The following is a 24,356-nucleotide window of genomic DNA, read 5'->3' as shown; positions in this document are numbered from 1 at the left end:
CTCACAGAGCCATCCCAACCGTGCAAGGCAATACCCTTCCTATTTGTGTTAGGATAAATGAAATCTGCACAGGGGTAGTTGTGCCTCTTCTTCACCAAATCTTCAGTTTTGTAGGAGAAGGAATAAGGAAGAGGAGCCCTCTGTGGGCTGTGGCTGTGGCTGGCAGCAGTGGTTTGGCAGAACTTGGTGGGACACTGAGCCCCAGTCAAAGTGGGGTGATGGACAGGTAGAGGTGAAGGCCATTTCTGACTACAGAACATGAGGCGGTCAGGACTGCAAGTGGGGAAAGTCCACATCAGAGCTGGAGAATCTGCAGCAGCAGTTTAAGAGCTTGCCTATATTTAACCTGCAAAGCTTGAGAGAGGCTGTGAATCAAAGCAGCTGACAGAAAGAGATCAGGAGAATACTCTTCTCTACTAACTCTCCCAGAATCTTTCTCAAAGAGTTGGATGGACTTGATGTGTTTGAGAATGGAAGTCAACTTCATCTCTTAAAAATCTTTTTCCTTTTCTAATCCCTAAGTCAGTGCATGCCCATAAAGTCTTATTAAAAACCCTTAAACTATTGCAAAATAAGTCCAGTACTGTACTAGGCAAAGACTGTGATGAAACTAAAACCTATGCATCCAGCTATTCTTTGTTCTCTCCAAGGCAATCTCTCTGTGCTGATCTTCAGTTGGCATCACACTGCTTCTCTGACCTTTCCTAAGCTAACGACACCAGAATCAGGAAGGAAACAAAAGCACTGGCAAAGCTTTCCAATTTGCCATTGTGAAATATCTCCAAAAGTGCCCTAAGGTTTTCTGAGATTCATTTTATGGGCTAGAAAACATAGGAGCACACCAAAGTATCAGCTTTCAAAGGTACTCAGCTTTAGCTAGGAAACGTCTGGCTGGAGAGTCACCAGCAACATAAAATATTTATAAACAAGTCTGATTTACTGTCTATTCCCCAAAATTAAAATGCTATCCATGTACCTCAGAGTAAAATAAAGCCCCTCTCTCCTTAGATCTAATTACTCAGTAAGCAAAATGCATTTACATTGATTGCATGCTTTGCTGAAGACCACTGGGCACAAAATAATGAGTGGTCCTGCACCTACCCCACAACTAGGTTAAACCCAGATAAACTGCCTCCCATTACTCCCGCAGAACACCCCCCATGTCACTTCCAAAGCTGGAAACAACCACAGAAGCAGTGAAGACAGACAAATATGAGCAAAGCTGCAAGAAGCTGTGTGGGAAGTTGCAGCCCCAGGACTGAGCCCTGCTATCCATAGGAGCTGGGTGCCACAGCCTCCCTGCTTGTCAAGCCATGGCTCCCTACTCTTGTTCAGCTCCCTCATCTTTTGTTGCCGTTTATCCAGGCTGTCGCTGTGCTTCCCTCTGCCACCTGAAGCCCAAGCCCAGAAGCATGATGCTGCCCCACAGCTGCCACCCCTCTGCTTCCTCAGTGCTGTGCCACATTTGCAAATAGGGCACTCAGCACTTGCCATCCTTAAGAAGAATGTATCCCCAGCACAGGGATTTATTCCATGTAGAGATAAAATCATATAAAACAACACCATTCTGAAGGAACTGAATCCTGCCCATGAAACAAAAGCAGAAGGATTTCACTTCCACTTTATGTGCTGCAAAGAGCAGCCAGGTGCTGCTGCCGTGAGTGCAGGGGGCAGGACTCCACCTGGCACAACCACTGCTGGACTCCAGAGCAACCACATACCTTAACCCTCCGCAACACCTCAAGAAAGCAGGAAGGGGTGCAAACACTGTTAAAATTCACAATCCAAGACCATCAAGAAAGGGAACAACAACACAGTGCATGGTTTAAGAACAGTGCAAACAGGGCAGGCTGCAGCATGCCTTCCCTCCACATCCTCCTCTGCACAGTGCTGTGCTGTGCAGGACAGAGCTCAGTGCAGGAGGAGCAGTGCTGCTGCATCTCACCAACAGGGATTGTTTCTTCAGCAGTGTATCTGACAGACAGCCAAGGCTCCACTACTATAAATCAACAATTACTTGCTGACTTAAACAAGCATCTGTTATTTACTCTGGATGCACAGCCAATACATTTGGCCTTACACAAAGTTGGTGTAGAGACAAGATTGAAAATGATTTACATGGGAAAAGATGCCAACCATTATCTATTATTGCTATTGGATGGCCGTACTGTGGCAATAGGGTGCTGTCCTCTGCAGCACAGCCCTGATTCTTCCCTCAGCCAGTGCTGGCAAGTTCCAAGGAGCCACTCCCAGCATGAGTGATGGAGGAAGGGAAATGGGGCTCCATGCAAAGTGCAAAATTGTTTGGACATATAACAACAAGGACAATTTGTACTCAAAGGTTCTCCCTTACATTTAATTTACTCCAAGTTTAAGAGACCTTGGAAATCCACCACACTTCATCCCCACCACTCTTGTCTCTGTCCCCTTGGCTTGGAAGATTCATAAATTAGATAAGGTTGCTGATTTTTTTCCAACAGAAAGAAAACCAAACAATGCGGCAAATGCTTCAGCACACATCATTAAATGACCTCCCTGCAGGTGGGAGAGCTTGGCAGCCTTCAAGTCAGGCTGCTTTGCTGGAGAAACCCAGCACTGGAAGATGGGAGTGGCCACCCCATCTCTCCATGTGTGTTACCTTCAGCCGCCCGCTTGAAGAACACTTTGCAGCTCCCACAGGTGAGGGCTCCATAATGGCACCCGGATGCCTCATCGCCACAGATCAGACATGTCTTCTGAGGTGGAAAGTAATAGTCAATGGGCAGGATGTGCTCCCGGCCAGCCTCCAGCCTGCAGAGAGAAGAAAGCAAGGATATGGGAAGGGTCAGCTAAGGAGGTCAGGATGAGCTGCTGGTGAGCGCAACTGATGGCACTTGGAAGAACATTCATGGCAAAACCCCACACTTCAGTATTGTGATAAGCCAAGGGCTGATTGGGAAGAAGGCATAAGATTAGAAAGCCCAGCCTAGCTCCTAAAACACAGAACAGCACGCAGGGTTGTGTCTCCTGCCTTCATCCCAGGAACATGTGTGACAACATATGGCAAAGTACAGGTACTCTGACAGCGCATCCTGGGAAGGAGAGATGGCCAGCATTGGCAGCTGCACCATTGGTGTGACTTTGGCTTCTGTAAAAAGGCTTACCCATGCTCATTAAGCTACTTTGTGTGCTCACTAAGCTAGTTGATCCAACATTGTGTCATTGTTGTCACACTGCTACAGATGAATTTATCCTTTTGATTCCTAATTGAAACAGAATAGTTTTTACAAAGCCATCAAACTCGAAACCTTTTCTCCTTTCTTAGTTCCTACTCATTGCCTCTCTGAATCTCTAACAATAGCTGGCTTGAAATCACTTCCAGGATGCCTTCCTTGTCCATCTGACTACTAAGCTAGTCAGAATCCTCTGCTGAAAATGTCAAGCACTGCTCTGAACATGTCCAAGCAGGCTCCTGTTTATACCCATCCCAGGACTAAAGGCACTGAGCCTCTCCTCCTCCCTGTCACAGCAGTGCACTGGGAATATCATCTGTTCCTTGTCCTGCAATGGCCCCCATGGCCAGAGGGATGTCCAGCTGGCCAGCAGATGCTGAAAACAAATATCAGAACCCAAAGTAAAACACATAGTGTTTACCAGCTCTGATTGCATACTAGAAATGAGTGACTGGATTGCTGAGTTTCCTATTTTCCACTCACCTGCTCAGCAGCCTGAATGACCTCCTTGGGGTTTTCAGTCTGGGTGGTTGGAAATGAGGATGGAGACAGAAGGCAGCCCTTACACAACACAGACCCCAGGGAAGCTCAGGGTCTTCTGTACCTGCTGCCACTTTCCCTATCTCCCATATTCAACAAAACCTCTTCCAAGTTCTGCTGGGAAAGCACAAAGAGCCTCTGCAGCCCTTGCACAACCCAGGCAGATCCCAACAGAACTCCAGCCCTGTCACACCTTCTCATTCACCTGTGTGCCCAAAGCCTTTCCCTGGCAGCTGCTGCCAGTCTGCCCCCTCCCTTCTGGCACACGGTGCACTGTGCCGCACTGCTGCCCTATCAGATATGATGGGAAGCTGCTACACAGAAGGCAAAGGATGGGAGAGGTGATTTCAGAACTGCAAGCTGATGCATGTCCAGGCAGCATGACAAGTAGCAATATTTTGTGTGCCTCCGGTGGCGCAGCGGTAGAATTCCCGTTTGCAACACCAGGGGGCCCGGGTTCGAATCCCCCCCTGTGGAGCAGGGGGTAGAAGTGCCGCTCTGCTACACAGAGGGCTCGAATCCCGGGAGTTGGACTCGATGATCTCTAAGGTCCCTTCCAACTCGCACAATACTATGATACTATGATACTATGATATGATACTATGATGATTTCAAATTATTTACTAAAATTGACTTTCCGTAAAAACACTTGGCAGCTGGCTTCTTACTTTCAATAGGTCACTGCCATTGTCTGGTTGAAAATACGTGTGCTTGTAGTTTCTGGAGTTTGAATACTTGCAGACAGGAGAGAATGTTATGTTAAGAGTGGATGTCTCAGTGCCAGAGCTTTTTTTTGTAAAGATCTTTGTACTTGGAAAGGCCCTGTTTGGCTCACAGGGTGAAGCATCAACACAGATCCCAGGGAAAGAGACCACAGTGCTGGCAGGCAGCCCCTGTCCCAGGCTAACCTGTGTGCTGTCCCCAGGGCCTGCAGGCAGCTCTGCCCTTCTGCACATGGCTCAGGCCAGAAGATATCTGACATACAGAAGAAGCGGCTGGCCAGATCAAGGTTTAATTAAGGAAAGATATGTGTGTTATTTGTCTGTCCCAATTACCAAATTTTCCACTTGAGTTTGCATCTCCTCAGGCATTTCTAGCTGCCTGCACTGCCGACCTGCGCTCACATTCAGCCCTGAGGCAATGCTGGAAGGCACAGTGCCCCACACCTTCCCTGGGGCAGCCTCACAGGTCACAGTGATCCCAAAAACAAGGAATCTGTGCAACCTGTGCTCACACACAGTGCTTCCTGACAGCACTAATGCTGCTTCCACTGGGAGAGCTCAAGGACCAACATCTCCAGAAGAGAACTGTAGCAAGGCCAGCACTACTGCTCACCAGAGCAGCTGTCGGGCCATAATCTTTTGTTTAGAGATATCAACTCTGGCAATAGGAGCAGCTTCTTTGGTTGTATTCTCTTCTGTTCAGCTTCCAAAGAGATAAAAACTGGGCTGAGGTGAGAGAGGCTGCAAATGAGAAAAAGCACATCCACAGGAACAGATGAAGAGATTTGATTAACTTAAACCATATCACAAACTGGAAAATACTTGGCCACGCAGACAGCTCTTGAAGGGCTGGTGCTATTGTTCCATGGATAACTAATAGGGATGTTTAATTTCAAGCAAAGGCCAGCTCTGCTCACAACACACTGAAGCATTGTGCCCTTCACATACATGACGGCTCTGCCTACTGAAGCGCACCTGAATGTAATAAAATCCTTAGAAGTGAAGTATGAAATGGCACAATTATTTGGTGAGATCAGAACTCGGGCTCTTCTCTGTCCTCTAATCTTGTTGTCATTTCTGTCCTTCAAAAATGATGCTATTTTATATTCCACCTTAGAGAGCTACGCAGATCCTACCTAGATGTTGTTAATAACTGGAACAGCTATTTTATCCCTCATTCTTAAGGCATGAAACAAAACTTTTGAGTCATTTGTCATCTTTTTAGCAGTAGTAATCAGCATCGGTGACTCATCTGTCCTTTCCAAACAAGCTCAATTTCCAGGGCTTTGAATTACTGATCAAATGGAGGAGATCAGACAATATCCAACACTGGGAGGGACCCACACAGATCACAGATCCAACCCACAGCCTTACACAGCACCACCCAAACCCTCTGTCAGAGCTGTGTCCCATCACTCCCTGTGCTCAGGGCTGTGCCTGGGAGCTGCACCAAACCTCCTTCCTTTGAGACAGAGCCTTTTCTCACCCCTCCTCACCCTCAGAGCTCCCTCCCAGCCCCCTCTCTCCTTACAGCTGACTACAACTCTCTTGCCTCATTTAGGCAGATGCAACAAACACCTCCTGTCTCATCGCCCCCCAGCCCTCTGCCTTCCCCTGAAACCCCAGCACTCTCCCAGCCCAGCATGGCCAGGCTGCATCACCACTTCCTCCTAGGCCCTGGCAGCACCACAGCCCAACCAGCATCACCATGGGGCTCAGCTCTGGCTGCTGCCATAATGAAATGCTGCTAAGAAATAAACAACAGGATGATCCAAAAGCTTTGCTAAAAATGTCTCTTTCATCCTGCGTTTCTTGGATTCCAGCAATGCTGGACCTCTCCTTCAGTATCTGTTACCCTCATTCTCCTCTACACGCAATTAGAAATCTGAAAAGGACTAATTTCTCTCCCTCTGTAAGGCTTTTCTGTTATTTTTGCTGTGTATCTCAGGCAGGAAATAAGGAAAAGGGACTCACAAGAACAGCTGTTGTGGTGACAGGAGGGATCAAAAAGATCTTGGAATATTTTTGAGGCTTAATTATTTAAAGCTGCAAAGTGGGTTAGCAATTGGGGATTGAGTGGCACAAGACAACATAACACTTTTTTTAAGAGTTCCTCCTGAGAAGAGTCATACGAGTACCACCATAGCTCCATACACTTGTGTTTGGTACTCCTATGTGTGCCCATGGGCAGACAGGGCTCTCTGATAGCATCACGCTGTGCAGGTCTGCACAGAGATGGGGATAGGAGGGAACAGGCACACACTGAAGATTAACCCTGCAGTAACTCTGCTGCCATTGGGAGTCTGCACTCAGGAAGGCTCTGACCTCCAGTTCCCATCATGTCTGAAGATTGATGTTACAACAGTTGCTCCTTGGAGGGCACAACAGAGCTGAGATGTGAGATGGAGTGGCACAGCCTGCAGAGTGTTCCTGTGCCTGAGTTACCTTCACTGCCCACTGAGCTGAAAGCATCTGCCAGGAATGCCCGCAGTAATAAAAAGATGCCAATTTGCCTTTTCTTTTCATCTTTAGAGACGAAAAAAAAAAAAAAAAAAAGCAAGAAAAATGTAACATAAAAGGCAGATAATGGAGTAGGAACTGCGATGATGGTACCTTTAATGATCTATTTTCCAATTGGTTTCTAAGAGACCTTTTAAGAGGGCTCTCAGAACACGCTGGCTGTGACAGTGATGAGCCAGCAGCGGAGGACTGATAGGCAGAGTGCCTACAACTGCCCCCAGCAGCAGGCAGCCTTTCGTGGGGCAAAGGGGCTGCAGGCAGTGTGAGGCCTGCTGCCCACAGTGTGCTGTGCTGCACCCCCAGGCTCTGCTGCTCCCCCTACACTGCAGGGCTCTTGAAAATAAGTACCGAGCATTGCAGAGGGCTTAAAACACATTAAGGCAGTTTGCACAATATATGGTAAGAGTCAGACTGCCTCAGAAACCCAAAGAAGGGAGATAGCAGAGTGAACACAGACATAACTTGTGGAGCAGTGACGTCGGGATGAGATTCCAGCCCCCTCCACAATGCAAGGCCAAGGTCAGAGCTGCTCACACCGCACTCAGCCACTTCCACAGCGGAATCCAAACAGCCTCGCTATCTCTTACTGCTACAGGGAGGGATTTACTGCCATTTCAGAAAGGCTCTTGGAAGGAAAATGAGCAGAGTATACTGAGTTCATAACACATACAAATATTTCTATAGAGTGGGAACTATAACTCTGTAAAGTAATCATTTGCTTGTCTACGGTTACCTTCATCAAACAGCCTCTGTTTCACAACACTCCCAGAAGACCAAAGACAGTCATGGATAGGACAGAAGCCAACCAACCACTCCTTGTATCCTCCAAAGTCTCCATCTCAGCCATCAGGGTGCATCCAACCCAGCAGGAGCTGAGGCTCAGCTGCCCATCCCTCCCCATGCCCAGGTACAGTCAGTATCAAGGAGTACACTTGCTTTGGCATCAGCACAGCTTCTGCAGTCCATTCCCACCTGCTGTAATTAGACCAATTAGATAAGCATTCCACCATGCTAACACAACACCACACACACTGGTTGCACTCCCTCTGTTTTTCTTCAGTTTATCATAACAGAACAAACACAATTTCCATCCACCTCAATTTTACATTTCTCATGCTAAAATTACTCCCACAGCTGCAACAAGACTACCCACCAGTCTGAAACAAAGACTTACAACACTCTTCTGTGAATGGCTGTGCTTTTATGCTTAGCAAAATCTCACTGTTGCATCACCTCACTCCTTGATCAGTGCAGTGTTACTCTTTGCACCCACTCGGATATAGCTGTGCTGTGCTGAACACACCACAGCGTGCTGGCAGCTTTGCATCCTGCAGTGCTACATGGAAAGGCCCATCAGGCAAAAGTGCCCGTGGGGACATCAAGCCCCAGACTGAGGACACACACACAGACCTGGATGACGCAGGACCTTTCCCAGCCTTTTCAACTAATGTCGCATCTGAGCTACAGCAATGGTATTTGCATTAACTGCTGCCTTTACAATGGTATCTTCTGTATGTGACATTTTCAAGAAAGGCATTAAAAATAGCGGCCTCCTGTCAGTGGAACTGCACAGCCCTGCCTGGTCAAGGGTCTATGAGTCACATCAGAGCACCAGCACTGCTAAGAGCACAAGGGTACATTTCAGACAAGAGCCTTACGTTGCTGTACACATTCCCCTCTTGCTGTTGCTCTGGTCAGAGCAGTGAGGGGCCTCAAAGCATCACCACACTGCACTGCCTCAGATAGCAAAGCTGCCTGGAAACTTTAATGCATCCCATCTGTTAAAATACTTTAAAAACATGCAGCCTTGTACACTGAAATTATTTCCCTTTTTCTAACTAGCCTTGACTGTGTTTCTGAACTGCCTGTGCTTTGTTTTTGTGTATAATTGCTGGAGGCAGAGAGCTGAGATAGCATCTCCAAGGCAGCAGAAGATGGTGGAGTGTGAGCAACAGGGACATGTCCAGGTGAACACATGTGGGAATTTGATTTTCCTGGCACTTAAATAAATGCTAAAGGGTGACTGCGGGTGTGTGGTGCCCCTTGTGGGGGGAGAGGGACAAGTACACCCCCAGAACAGGGTCCCTTGGGTGAGCACTCCCACAGCATGGCACTGCTAATGCAGGTGGCAGCACAGTGGGGACCAGAGGAAAGCTCTCTGCAAAGCCCAGCTGCACGACTCCGCTCACAAATCTCATAAATTACTCTTTTTAAAATACTTTTTCAAAAGCCCAACCAAATTGTCCCATGCCTATTAATGGACACGGGAAGGTAGAGTTCACTCCCTCACACAGACAGCTGGGAAATCTGATCTTACCCCATCAGTTAGCTCAAACCTTCCAGCCATGCCTTGAAATGAAGCAGAAAATGGAATGTGCGGTTACTAAAGGCTCCATAAAGCCTGAGCAGAGCCCCTCTGTGGTCCCAGCATTGCACAGGTGCCTCTGCAGGCAGCAGATGGCTGTTTGGGCATAGGGCTGAAAATGCTGCTGCTCCAAAGCCTAAGCTCTATCCCATGAGCTCGAGGAGCAGCATCAACAAATCAGCTCAGAGAGGGATAAGATAAAACATTTGATTTTTCACCAAATGGAGGAAGCACCTGAACACCTCCTGAAAGAGGCAGGCATAAAACCATCACAAAGTTAAAGGAGACTCACCTGATTACTGAGCACGAAGAAGACAAATAGTGAAAAAAGAGCAGTGTGAAGAAACCCCAGCCCTGAGCAGCAGCTGTGCAGTGTCACCCTGGTGACTGAAGTCACCTGGAATCCACAAGGACAGGACCTTGGTGTCCGTGGTTGCACAGAACCCTGCTTATTTCCCAAGGAAACAGCCCATCCTGTACAGTGCTTTTGAGTTAGTTTAACACACACCACAATCTTCAGTCCTCAATTGTCTGCTGGCAAAATGTGACTACAGGGAAAATCACAAATAATGAAGTACATCTCATGCTCAGAGGCACCAACCTCCGGTCAGAGGGCCTGAATCCCTCTGGGAACCACCTGGACTGTTACTTCTCTTTGCAAGCTGCTGCAGGCACATCAACACTTGGCTTTGCTCTGGGGATGCTCAGCCATCTGCCTCCAGCACAGAGATACTCATTAAGCACTACAGCAGCAGTGAGGGGATGGGGCTGCTGGCCTCAGGCATACCTGACAAACACAGCGTGGGATGCAGCAAAGGCCAGGGGACCCATGCTGCCCTTCCACACATCCTTCATAAGCAGATTCCTGTTTGTTTCTGTACTACATGGATCTTAATGCCAGCTCTACATTTATTCCCCAACAAGGAATCTCTGCTCACAGCACCCACATACTTGCGAGTCACGTCTGCTCATACAGCCACAAACAAACCAGCACCCCTCTCCAGAACTAACACAAATCGTCAACAGCACTGTCAGCAGCAGAATGCACACTCTGTGGGTGTGAGAGCATATTTGCTCCCACCAAACCCACTGCTCACAGCCAGACCCTCCCCGCCTGATTCCTAGAGAGGATTGAGGAATCCTCTCCTTCAGATTAATATGGACACAGGAAAACTGCAGGCACACGGCTGCTATGGGGGCAAACCATGCATATGTGGGGTGTGGTCAGGACCATGTGCACATCTTCAGCATGGCGATAAGGACAGAAGCACACTGCTCTGGCAGCAGAGGGATGGGTAGAGCAGGGAGCAGTGCCTGCAAGATGGGGATGCCACAGCACGGGAAGTGCTTGGGGCAGGAAACTGCATCCCAGCACCATGCCCAGCTCTGCAGCACACCCAGTGGGCTATCCAGTGCAGCAGTGCACGTAAGTTCACATTTTCATTTTGCTTTGAATGTTTTGCTTTTCAATTGGGCCATACTGATGTCTCCCCAGAGGCTGATGCCGCTGTTTTCATTAACAAGATCTTTCTCTTGTTCAGCAAACATGTATCTGTTTTTGAGGCAACGACTTGACTTTAGATCTTCCAGAAAGTGGTGTACAGCACATTTTTTATTTATTAGATGCTGGAAGAATGCTTAAATTGTGATGAAACGGGTCCTTAAAATCAAAAGAAATGTGAACATTCTTCTGTTTTAGGACAGGACTAAATTCACCAAAACACTGTTTCTCACATTAATTGTCTGCTGAAGCCAAGAAACATCATTTGTAAGCTGTAAACTATACTGCCTTGTCTTTGCTTGAGGCTCTGTGCCACTGCTTCATGCCTCATCTTTCAGCCAGGCAGGAACAAATCCTCCTGCATTTGCAGCCTGCTCAGCCCCAAGCAGGTCTTGCTCTGGACGACCATCCTGAACTGCTCTGGCTGAATACACTGATTTCTCTCTGGATGTGTGACAACTTCAGAGCTGGTTTAGCAATGCAGCAAACAACTGGTGCTGACTTCACCTGGGAATCTGGCCTCTTGCAGGCTTTAGCAACAGCTGCGCACCACCTACCATTATATTTGAGTCCAATAGATCCTAGTAAACATCAGCTTCCCCATTCTTTCACAATGAGAAAGTAGGAATCAGGCTCCACACCTTGTCCTGCTTACAACACGGGCATAGCAGCACTCCTCTTACTGCTCACTTAATGGAAGACAAACCGCCCTATCAGCTCTGCAGCTGGAGACAATGTCTGGTGGAATTTTGTCTTTATAATCCCAACCCCTGGTTATTGCCCCATGAAAGGGGTTGGTGTGCACAGGGCTGAGCCCCTCACAACTCAAATCCCAAATGCAGCTTCTGCAGCAGAAGGGAAGAGCTCTGTGCTTGCCTGCTGAGGGTTAGCTTCCAGACTTGGATATTTGAAACATGTAATATTTTTTTCCCAGTTTTTTTTTGGCTGTGAAATTATTGCTAAAGAAACCAGCATCGTTAATTCTGTCTTTTTACTCCTCTATTGGATGAAGCTTGAGTTGAAAACAGGCAGATAATAGTGAAATCTGGCACAGAAAGTCCCGAAGATGAACAGCAGTGAGAGCAGAAGCAGTCGACCCAGGAGGCACAGCACTGCCCACAGGCAGCCCCACAGAGAGATGGGATGTGGTGAGGGGGTCCTAGGCACACCACTTACCCAGAGCACCACAGTGCTTGGGGCAGCCCCAGCCCTGGTAACATCAGCATTCAGTGCAGTCGCACTCCTGTTATTTTTAGGTGTGTTTATAGCATGACCAAGCCCCTGCATAGATACAATTGCTGGGGCAGAGAGGAGGTCTGGGATATTTTGTCTGGAGGGTGGTGTAGGCTGTATCTGCACAAATTCACTCCACTGTCAAACCACTTGTTTTCTGGAGAAGACCTCACAACTTACACAATGGCACAATCTCCCCATGTCCTCAAAGCAGATCGTGCTCTGAGTCATCTCAAAGAGAAACCATGGAAGTTATAAGGAAGGCCTCATGTTTTTGCAGCCTTCCTGGCACCTTCAGTCTCACAAGCACAGCACCCAGAGTCACATCCCTCTGCACCTGCACTAGCAGCTTGCCACCAGCTGTGCTTTGTGGCCTTGCAGCACACTGCAAAACCCATTGCTGCATGTACCTGAGAGCCCCTGCCACTACCCTGCACCTCAGAGCACTCAGGCCTGTGTTGAACATGTGCAGTGTGCTAGAAAGGACCCTGCAGGTGTGCTCAGCAGTGACCCTTGGGTGCCTCATAAGAACGAAGGAAGCTTGGGCTGCTGGTAGCATACTGCATCCAGGGATGCACACCATGCAGTGCAGTGCCTGTCACATCTGGGAGCTGCAGGCATTTCCTGGAAAACACAGCTCCCAGCATTGTCCCAGCAGAACATGGCTCCAGCCAGAGCCTCTCCTGGCACCACGGGAGCAGCACCAACCCACATGGCCACTGTGCATGCTGAAGCACTGTGAGGCCACAGCTCTCCTGGCCCAGCTGCACAGAACAGTGCTGTGTGTGCTTTGCTCCTGTCTTGCCCCTGCCTTGTGCTCCCACAGCAGTGAAGCAGCCAGGAACCATTTTCTTCCAAGCCTGCCTGTAAACCAAAACACAGATGTCAGATCTAATTTTAGGCACCCAGCCTTGAGAGCACTCACTCAGCTCTCTCCTCGGCTAGCAGCAGGACAAATCCACCATGGGTGTAGGGTGAGGGATGGGGCCAATCTGCCCCTGTCCCTTTGACTGTCTCATGTTTTTGGAAGAGCAGGAGCACACGGACACACAAACCATGGCCACAAATGCATGCACACATCTGTAGAAAATCCAGAAAGGAATCCAGATCATCTGAAAAGCATTTGCATGTGGGATCACTCCACTTAATGCACCTCGCTGCTGCCTGGATTAAAGCAGATAACTGACTGCCAGACAAATTTCTTTTCTCCTTTTCTTTCCTTCTAAAAAGAGAAAAGCACTGTATGGAGCCCATTGAAGCCCTCCCAGCAGCACCCACACCGTGAGGCCCCGACACGTGGCGAGGGGAGGAAGGAACCTTCACTGGGAATGTCTGATACCAGGTCTCATTCTCATAGTGTTCTCAGCACACTAGCCAAGGTCAGAGAGCTTTTTCTGCCATTTCTAACCAGCAAAGAAGCTAATGCAGCTGAAATATGTAGCAGGAATCAAACTGCTAAGGAGCCAGGGAGAAAACACCAGAAAACCAGCAAAGTACCATCTTGGAAAGGCAACAGTAGGACAGCAAAGCACCATACATTCCTGCCCTATCCGAGGGGCTGAACACGTCCTGGTGCACCTGGAAAATGCTTTTGGGAAAGCTGCCATCTGCCTACCTATACCTCTGGGCATCGTGAGTGCTTCCTCCAGGAATGCAGTGGCCGTGGGCAGGTGACACAGTGGAGGTGCCATTGAATTTATCTGCAGACTCCCATGTGCCACTGGCATCTTCCAGTGCCTCAAAGTATGCCCAAGTTGAGCACAGGAGCACCAGGAGGAATGCATCCCCTCTGGCTCCAGGGCTGTACAGCAGTGTGTTGCATTCTGCCTTTGACTGCCCAGAAAATCATTGGGCACTGCACAGAACTGCTGCAGGGACACCTGGAGGAGACTGGAGGCCACCACAGTAGGTGCCCTTTCTGTGCCAGCACAGACTCACTGTACACAAACACCTGCAGAGCTGGGGCTGAGCTTTGAGATGGTTTCCATTACTGCAAAACCACACCATGTTCTGTTTGCATCCTGACAAACAGTTTGTACTACTTCTCAGGAGTGTCAGCATCTGCCTGTGTTCTCATTCTGTAGACAGGCTCTCCCAGGTGCAGAGCCTGGCATTTCCAAGCCCCAGCAGAGCACAGGTGACCTTGCTCCTCCTGGCTTCTGCTCAGATCACATTTAAAGTAAAAAAGCAGAGGGTGGATCACTCTCCTGCAGTGCTGTAAACACAGTCCTAGTGCCAGGCTGCACAGGACCAGGCTCTGCCAGGGTGAATGGCACTATTAATTGTGGTTGCAGTGCACCCCTGCCCTTCTGGCCACCAGAACTGCCCCAGCCCTTCAGCTCAGGATCCCAGTGCAGGCAGTGCTGGGGCAGGCAGGGCTCACACTCGTAACCAGAGGGATTTGTGCCAAAGCACCCACTCACAAAACCTCTGCTCTCCTGCCCAATTAATTGAGAAAGAATCATAATCTATTTTGCCCGGTTGCCTGGATGCTAAATGAGCTGCTGCTCAGCAGTGCTTCTGGAATTGCCACAGAATTACCATATACTCCTTGTAGCATTTTTGTCACTATTAGAAGATATATTGAATTTCATTTACAGTTGCCCCTGAGGAGGAGCCAGGGCTGTAATCATTGTTGTTAAAGCAGAATGGAGCACACGTGGGCAGTGCTGTGCCAGTGCCCAGGGCTGCAGGACCACCACATTGGGTGATCACACAGCCTGCCCAGCAGGGTGCTTGCCATGACAACAGGGCCGCTATCGTTTACTCCAACAATTCTTCTCATAGCACCATTATTGTTACAAAATAAAAGCAGTTCTGGTGCACGCAGTGTGCCATGACTGCCAATCCCAAGGCCAGCAGCACTGAGTTAAAATCCCAATGCAACCAGGCTGAGTTCTGCCACCACATTGGCCCAGTGAGCACTGCAGCACTGACTGACTATAATCTGCTCTGCTCTTCTGGGCTATGAGTGACCAACTGCAGTCTCTATCCCAGCACATGTTGCTGTGTCTGCCAGTCCTGCAGGTGGTATAGTGACATGGGCTGGCTGCACTGCGCTCCCATCACAGCCAGAGAAGAATGGAGGGATAACACTATGGTGTACACTCAGTTATTTCCATACAGCACAGTCCTGAACCTTGCTGGCAGCCACCCTGGCTCCCCCACAGACACAAGGCATGGGGTTCCTCTCACCTCATGCTGTCGCTGTGCTGCCAGAGCAGATTTCTCATGTCCCTGCTATCATAGCCAGCATCATAGAGTGCTGAGCACTGCCTGAGCGATGGGCAATCATAGAATCACAGAGTTCGGAAAAGCCGTCTCAGATCCCCAACCCCACCCCACCCATCTCCACAACCCTCAGTGCCACATCTCCAAAATCATAGAACACCTCCTGGAAAGGTGACTCTACCAACTCCCTGAGCAACTGTGCCAATGCATCACTGCTCTTTGGAGAAGAAATTGCTCCTAATACCCAGCCTCACCCTCCCCTGGCACATGAGGCCATCACCTCTCATCCTAACACTGTTACCTGGGAGCAGAGAACAAACCCACCTCACTACAGCCTCCTTTCAGGGAGCTGGAGAGAGCAATGAGGTCTTGCCTGAGCCTCCTCTGCCCCAGACTAAATCATCCCAGTTTCCTCAGTTGCTGCTCATAAGACACAGATCAGCATGCAGCACCAGCACCAAAATCCTCCTCCAAAGCAGGGATGCTCAGGGTGAACTGGCTTTGGGCTCTCACCACTGCTCATGAGATCTGCACTCTCTGACCACCCTGGTTCCCTGGCTACAGGCTCAGGCTGAGTGGGAGCTGCTCTTTACTTCCATACACATTTGGCTCTCAGTCACACAACCATTTGCACACACTGCAGGGATCTGCCTGAGCAGCTCACAGCAGCAAAGGTTTCTTTCTAGAGAGTTTCCCACAGCACAACTGCCTTTCAGTGAATGCTCATCTGATAAACTCAAAACACTATCAATCCTGGGATGATAAAATAGGAAGGTTTTTGCTCTCATCTTTATCTCTGCAGTGCTGGCTTACAGTCACAGCAGGAAAGGATCCATCTGCAGGAGAGCAGCCAGGCAGCAGCAGAACATCCCAACAGCAGATCACAGCAGCACCCAACACAGAAATCAGCACCCACACATTAAAACCAATGATTTATACAGTCAGAATTGAATGAAATGGCGAGACAATACGGATGGCAAAAACGACAGGCCGGAGAGCTACTTTTCTCTATTACAAATTATTTTTAACTCTGCAAAAGGAAACCGCTTTCATCACACCGGGACAAAGTGTTCCCTCACAACCACAAAAATCTGCAATATATTTTTGGGAAATTTTGGATTCCTTGGTGCAAGAAATGGCACCGCCTTCCACCCTCAGGGTGGCTGGGGATGCGCTGGGATTTGCCCCCCTCAGCACCCACAGCGAGCTCCCATCAGCCGTTTCACTGCGGGTTTGCCCCGAGCCCGAGGCACTGCCTGCTCCGCTGCAGCACCGCGGTGCCGTCTTGGCACGGGCACAGAGCAGCGCTCCCCGCCAGGAGCACGAGCGGCTAAAAGGGCCGTAGGGAGCGGGGAAACACCGCCCTTCCCCGAAGGGGTATTTGGAGCGCAGATGGCATTCAGTGCCGGGATACAATGTTTTGTTTTAACTGCTTCACGGACCGTCCCACGCCCCTCGGCCCCGAGTCAGGCCCGGGGGCAGAGACTCCCAGGAACCGCCAGCCCCGTGCAACATCCCAGGGCCGTCCGATGCTGCGATGCCCGTGGACGGTACGCGGGGATGCGGTCACGCTACACCGCTGGGGGGCTGCCGGCCAGGACCACCCCCCCCCCCCCCAAGCTGCAGATAGTGCCTCATCCCCATCCGCAGGAAGCACCGAAGCACCTCCTTCACCCGAGCTCTCCGGCTGGAACGGACTTTCTTCGCAGAACTGCGCTCTGGCTCTGCGGACCGAATGCAGCGCGAAGGAGGAACAGCGGCATCTGCGTAACAAAGTAATAACCAAAGGAAAGGCCGCAGAAGCTGCCGGGGCGAGGCGGGCGGGGGAAGTGGAGGGGAGAAGAGCTGTCTCCGGCAAATGCTCGCTTTCCCAGAGCTGCTGCAGTGGTTTGCCACGCCGGACAGAGAACGCAAACACCCCTGTAACAAAGCTCCACCTGTGCTCTCACACCTTTCAATGTATTATTCCTCTGGTAAATTTTTCTAAGTCCTCAGACAAGTGCCATGCAGAGCTCACCCTTTCATTGCATCAAATGCTTAAGGGAAATTGGGAAAGAAAAATCAGTGAACACACCAAGAATGAGGCTTTGGAACCAATTTCCAGAGAGCGAGAACTCAGCAATGCAAAAGCTGGAGTGCAGAGCTGGAGAAATAATCGAGGCGGATGGATGTTGAGGGGAGTGTGCCCTGGAACATTTTTGCAGTGAATGGATGAGAAAGCACAGAGCTGCACAGCACCCATGGGGCACAGACCCCGCAGTGTGGGGGGACAAAGCTGGGCAGGGGCATAGACATGGTGGCAGACAGGAGAGCTTATCGTGGGACTTGGTTTCAGTGGTGGAAACAGGAGAAGAAATCCAGAGCCAATGAGAGCACAAGAAGCAAACTGGCCTGGCTAATAAGGGATAGTGGAAAGTGGTGTTTTTCCTTCATTCGTTCCACAAAGGAATTTGGGAGGGTCCCATGCACCAACAAGTGGCTGCACAGCCAGCCCTGGGAAGGGCACAGTTCTACAGGGTGAGCACACCTTACGCTAGGAAAGAAATCATTGTGATAAATGAGAATTAACTGACAGAAAAATATCAACATACAATTAAAATGGATTGTACAGCTAAGCATGAAGTAAAGCAAACAAGGCCTCACCTGAAGCACTGCATCCAGATGTGGAGTCCTCAGTGCAGGAGGAACATAGGCCTTTTGGAGTGCATCCAGAGGAAGGCCACAAAAACAATCAACAGAATGGAACACCTCTCCTATGAGGACAGGCTGAGAGCCTGGAGAAGAGAAGGCTCTAGGGTGACGTGATAGCATCCTGTCAGTATCTAAGGGTGGGCTAAAGGAAAGAAGGGGACAGACTCCTAGCAGGGTCTGTAGTGATGGAACAAGGGGAAATGGCTACAAGCTTAAACAAGGAAAAAATAGGTTAGATATATGGAAAAAGTCTTTCCTAGTGAGCACAGTGAGGCACTGGAACAGATTGCTCAGAGATGTGGTGGATGCCCTGACCCTGGAGACTTTCAAGGTGAGGCTGGATCAGGCCCTGGGCAACCTGACTGAGCTGTGGATGTCCCTGTTCATTGCAGGGGAGTTTGACTAGATGGCCTCTAAAGGTCCCTTCCAAATCTAAGAATTCTATGAAATGAGATTGGCCTTACAAGCTGCCATTCTGCCAACAGTTCTTGGAAGCACAGTGGAACCTCAGGTGATTTTCTACCAACACTGGGTGACCCACAGGTGCTGTTTTGTGAGGACACTGTGCAGGCAGAGCCCACTCTGCAGCTGTTGCCCCTTCCTGCTGCCTGCAGCCCAGCCCAGGAACAACAGAGGAGCAACTTAGCATACCTTCTGAGGAGACAGCTCCCATGGGAGCCTCTGTTCCTTGAAACAACAGTGCTATTTAGGAACCATCTCTGTATCCCATTCTGTGCTCAGAGCAGCCTCCTCAGCCCATCAGTGGGGAAACCCTGGAAGCAGCCTGAGTGCTGTGTCCCAGTGGAGCTCAGCATTGGTCCCCCTTCCATGCCTGCCCTGCATCCCTCTCTGTAACCCCACAGCTCTGCACACCACTGAGGCCTTCACCCCAGCCTCATCTGCATGGCTCTGGTTGTTCATGGAAGTAAAGCACTGCCAGAAGCAAGCAACAGTGGCTACAAGAATTTAAGACACTTTCCAGGTGTGTCCCAGGGATGATACTTCACACTACAAGTGTGTAGTGATCTCTTCTGCAGACTGTAGGACTCAGCACTGGTGCAATTCATGGCCTACTGAGTGAGATGGAGTGTGTGGCAGACACTGCTGCTGTGCACTATGCTGTGCCTCATGCAACAGTGTCAGAATGCAATGCCCAAGCTCTCCTTGAGAGGGGCAAATACTTCCCTGTGTGGTGTGGGAAAAATCCAAACCCAGCTGAAGGAACTGACCATAGCAGTGCCAATGTCTGCATTTACAGAAGTAAAACAAACAAACAAGAACTGAATGGCGATGAGGAAGATTTTTTTCTTATTCTTTTTCCTCTCCTTTTATCAGGAGCCATCAGAGAGCCTTAGCACATCAGTGACTTTCCCAGATGCCTGCAGCACACTGCCCATGGGATCCGTACGTTACTGAGCTGGCCCCAGGGATGGGCTTCAGAAACAGCATTCCTCCACACACTGCTCCTCTTCAAAAGAAATATTTGCATAATATTGCCATTCCTGAGCAGAAAGGTCAGGTTGGCAACAGTGGGAGGGCGAATCACACTTCTGCAAAAGCCTTTGAGTGCTTCCAGCACAAAGCTGGGGGATCTGCAGTGCTAAGTCCAGCACAGACAAGCATGGGGGCTGCTGGCACAGAGCTGAGCAAGGCACAGCCAGGGGGCACAGGGCAGTGCAGGGGCAAAGCTGAGAAGCATGGCATGGCTGGGGAGCCCAGCACTGCAGAAATACAGCCTTCCACATGGCCTCATCTTCTAGGGCAAGAAGCTGCCCTTGATCTCATTGTCAGAACCTTATCTCCTCCAACAGGCAGAAATTGTTACAGGTGTTATCTGTGAGCATTATCATGATTGTGAGACTGGCCATAAAGTAGAGTGTGTGGCCGTTGTGCCAAGTGATGTGTAACCCCAAGGCACGCACCCACATGGACTGCAACAGGACCAGAGAATGGAATCCACAAAGAGGTACAACCAACACACATGGGGTCACAAAACAGACAGCAGCAATGGGAAATGCCCTGTGGGCACTACAGGGTGAGCCAGGTTTCTCTGAGCCAAATATCCCCTGAATTCTTTTATCACCTTAGTGCCCATTATGGCAACAACAGATCCCTCTTTACATTTCTTTTAATTTACAACAGCCTAAACCTTTTACATGCTTCTACGTTCTAATCTTAAAGTCACCTTGACCCTGTGAGCTTCAATTTATTCTGTCAAGTCAGTGTCCTCTCTGTTACGTGGTCACCTTACAGACCGCAGGCAACAGTCACCCAGCTGATAGAGCAGAGACCAGCAGCCCTAACCCTGCAGTGGAACAAAAGCTTGGATTAATTTGCTAATCTCACATAAGCACTGCTGCTATATTCACATACATTGTATCAAAAGCTTAACGTTCCGTCGTGTTAATGCCTGCTTTGTTTCCTGTGTAACATAGCAGTGTCTCTAAACCCAGGCAAACCTCTGCACAAGCGCAGGGGCAGGCAGTAATGCTGCATACATCGCAGCCCTGACACCATTGCTGCTACAGCCCCATCCCATGCCGTGCCCAGATCGCTTCCCACAGCAAGCAGCAGCAATGGGACCCCAGGGACAGCATCTGAGCAGGGCTAATGCTGAGCCTGGCTGCTGCTGTCAATGTCACATCGTAGCCGTGTGCCACCAGAAGAACCATGGCAGCAGCACAACTCAGCCCCACCAGGCAGCCACATTCTCTCAAGGCTTCTGAAGGGAAACCCCAAAACTAAACCCACAGTGCTCTACGTGAAAGGAAAGTATAAACAGCCCTCTACAAGCATGTTAAGAAACAGACGTTGCGTTCAGGCCTTGATGTTGCATACAGTGTAAGGCATCTAACTGCTAAAGTACCTTTACCTAACTCAGACTTTGCAAGCACTCAGAGAAACATAGGCTGTACTGCAGCTGCCAGTGTTACAAAGGCATAGGAACCTGAAGTGCAACAGGACAGTGCCACTGCTGAGAGCCCTGCAGAGCATTTCTGCCTCCTCCCAGGGACACAGCCAATGGATTGGCCTTTCTGTGCCAGCTGACATCCCATGTCAGTTGGGGTAGGATTGCCACCAACCACCTTTGGAAACCAGCAGGGTTACATGAGGGCCAAGCAGACTGCCCTTCAACACAAGAACCTCACTGAAATGTTCCAGCTTCCTCATCCCTCCTTCCTTAGCATCGCTCTGCCAGAGCTGGGCATAACACGCTGCTTCCAGCTCCAGCCTGACTTGCTGCTGCTGCAAAGCCAGGAGAAAACAAACCCCAAAGAGCAGCAGCAGAGGGACTGCATGTGGTGCAGTGAAAAGAGGTCTCACCCAGACGTACACAAACCTGAGGGGATCAACCCAGACAGCTTTAGTGTGAGCACAGACTGGTGTTCCTCCCAGTATTGCACCAAACACACAGTGGGGTGAGCAGTGCCACCTGCTCACTGTGACCACACAGCAGTGCAGAAGCACTGGGACCAAAGCAACAGATTAAGGTGTTCTAAAGAATGCAGGGTCCCCCCTGAGCTCTGCTGCAGATGTGGCTAGGCACGGGACAGCAGGGGATGGGAACAGAGCACCACACACACCCAACCTTGCCATGCTTCACCCAACATTCCTTATCTATTAAGCAGTTCTATCACATGGGCTCACTGGCAGACAGCACAGCCCCGAGCTTTGCCCACTGCACCCAGGTACCTCCATCTCCAGGTGTCAGTAATTGAGAAGCAAAACTCCTTCAGCTTCATCCATCCCCACCAACTTCACACAGCTTTCAGCAGCAGCACACTGTGCACGCAGGTCCTGCTGTTGGCACTCTGTTCACAGCTGCACTCAGTGTGACCCTTCCTCACTTTTATCACATTTCCCCCCTGCCCTAAACCGCTTCTAAGTAGAACACACAGATACATTATTGCATAGATGACAATTACTACACTACCCCCACACAAACGTGAGCACTTCAAAGCAGCATTTTGCAGCACAGCAAACATTTTGCAGCATTTTGAGGACAGCAGCTCAGGTGGGATGTGTTTGCTAGGAGCTCATTTACAGGGTTCCCATTGTGTTCCAATCTCTGATCGCAGCGCCCGGCGAGGTGTAGCGCTGTGGCACCACCCGGGGATGCTTCTGTACCTACTAACACTTCCGAAACTCAAGGAAAATCCCCTCACCGTCGTTTTCTCACTCCCGGTTCTATCGGCTGCAGCGACTCTCTCCGTCAGTAACACTTTCGTCTATGAGGAGGGGATCGCTCAGAGTCGCGCAGAAGCGTAACGTTTGCCCGCTGCTTTGCATTGCGTGTGCTTATTGTGCAGAGACAGCCACCTTTTGTGTGTGTGTGTGGTGTTAATTCACCAAGAAAACTACTTTTGACCAAGCGCATCTTCCCAAGAACATCAGTGTTTTCTCCTTTTCCGTGAATACTGCTTTATCTCTACCCAAAACGCATCAACTCGTACTCAAACCGGAGCCGCAAAGCCCGCTCGGTGTTTTCACGCCCACACTCAGCACCGCTCGGTGCAGAACGATGCTGCTGCGGACGGCTAACACACACCGGCGGTGCTCGGGAAACAGCGGAGCTCCGCCCGCCCGTCCGTCCGCAGGACTGAGAGGAGCTGCGAGAAGAACGGGGCGGCGGAACCGCGAGCGGCAGCGGGACGGGCAGCACTCACCGGACGTCGCCGTAGGCTCCGGCGTAGCCCTCTGCCCAGGGTCCCAGCTCGCTCTTGATGCAGGAGCCGGGGGCGGAGTAGGGCGCCCGAGCCATCGGGTACCACGCGTCGGCAGCGAAGTCGGCGTTCTCCGCGCGGACGCAGCCGAAGGCTCCGGGGGGCGGCTCGGCGCAGGGTCCATATAGCTGCCCCTCGTCGGCGAAGAAGGAGGGCCACGGCGGAGCGGGGACCGGCGAGCCCCAGGAGCCGACGGCTGCGGGCTCGGGGGGACTCTCCAGCTTGATACGGGCAGGGGGCGGGAGGACGAAGCAGTCGCGGCCGGGAGGCTCCTCGGGCGGAGGGGAGACACGGTACAGCGGCAGCCCCGCTGGCACCTCGACGGCCAGGGCTGCCTCGGCGCCGCTGCCCTTGAATGCGGCCGGTGCGGGCTGCTCCGGAGGTTCGGCGGCGTCGGGACGCGGGGCGCGGGGCGGCCCTCCGGGTAGCGCGAACATGCAGTCCTCGCGGGGCGGCGGCTCTCTGGGCGCTTCCAGCCCCTCCACCGCCAGTCCCATGGAGGCGGACACGGCTTTGCAGAGCTCCTTGGCGCTGTCGCCCAGAAAGTCTTCCTTGGGCGCCGGTTCGGCTCGCCCGGCTCCCGGCTCGGCCTCGGGAGGCAGAAGCGGCAGGGCGCCCGGCTCGCCCAGCAGCTCCTTCAGGTCCCCGGTGCACGGGAAAGGCGAGCCCATGGCCGGGCGGGCGGCGGCGCGGGGCTCGGGCAGCGGCAGGAACACGGGTGAAGAGACGGGCGGCGGGCGGGGGCTCTGCGGGCACGGGGCTCCCGATGCGGGCAGGCCGGGGCCCGGCTCGTCCCGAGGCGCCTGGAACGCTTCGCACACGCTCTGGAAGAACGTCTGGAAGGCGCCGCGGAAGGTCCGTCCCGGCGGCCGCGGGTACACGCGTCCGATCCCCAGCTGCACCTCCATGCCCGCGGAGTGAGATTCGAGCTGCGCTCCTCGGCCGCGGCCCCTTTAGCGGCGACTCAGCCCGGCGGTTCCCATTGCGGCGCGGGGTGCGCGGGGCTCCTCGCAACAAGCTGGGAAAGTTGGGCCGGGAGGTGCTCGGGCCGGGCCTCCTCCGGCGTCTGCCGCGCGCGGCTCCTTGTAGCGCTTTTGATCGGCGGCCGGGAGAGTGGCGGCGGGAGGCAGGATCGCGCCGAGAGGAGGCGCGGAGACGAAGACCGCCCCGCGCCGCAAATTCGGTCCCGGGTCTCCGCAATGATTAATCCGGTAACTCGCAGGCGGCTGCGGGGGCCGCGCTGGAGGCAGAGAGCGAACCCCGGGGGGGCGGCCCCGCACGGCGCGGAACCGCAGCGCCGCCGTCCGCTCCGCCGCCCCCGGCGCGGCCCCCCGCGGGCGGATTGGGGCTGTGGCGGGCTCTGGGCGGGGGCCGGGACCGCTCCGCTCTCCTCCTCCTATGCCGGGGGGCCGTTGAGCTCGATTTCCCCCATCCCTGCTCCTGCTCGTCTCCGGCACGCGGAGCGTGCCGCTCGTCGTTCCTCAGCCCTGCTTTGGTTGCGAATGGCGGACCTGATCATCTCTGAGGTGTCCCTGACCTGCACTATTCTGCCCTCCGCCTGCTCCAATCTGTGCGGCAGGGAGGAATTCAGGGAAAAGGGTTCCCCTCGCTGGGCGC

The 24,356-nt window shown here is 51.5% G+C and overlaps 1 protein-coding gene across 1 annotated transcript in view; it reads right to left on the bottom strand.

Moving 5' to 3' along the window:
- The window catches only part of AR (androgen receptor), a 46,526-nt gene extending 22,435 nt beyond the window's left edge, over positions 1 to 24,091 (bottom strand). The window contains exons 1-2 of the mRNA XM_072335396.1: positions 22,683 to 24,091; positions 2,639 to 2,790 (exon numbers count right to left, since the gene is read on the bottom strand). Coding sequence (XP_072191497.1) covers positions 2,639 to 2,790; positions 22,683 to 23,647 — 1,117 coding nt within the window. The 5' untranslated portion in view covers positions 23,648 to 24,091. The remainder of the gene's footprint in view (positions 1 to 2,638; positions 2,791 to 22,682) is intronic.
- Positions 24,092 to 24,356: the final 265 nt, after the last annotated feature.

The sequence above is a fragment of the Excalfactoria chinensis genome, chromosome 4 (assembly GCF_039878825.1).
Source record: "Excalfactoria chinensis isolate bCotChi1 chromosome 4, bCotChi1.hap2, whole genome shotgun sequence".
Taxonomy (NCBI): domain Eukaryota; kingdom Metazoa; phylum Chordata; class Aves; order Galliformes; family Phasianidae; genus Excalfactoria; species Excalfactoria chinensis.
Note: the sequence above shows the minus strand (reverse complement) of the source record. Positions and strands in the feature narration are given on the sequence as shown.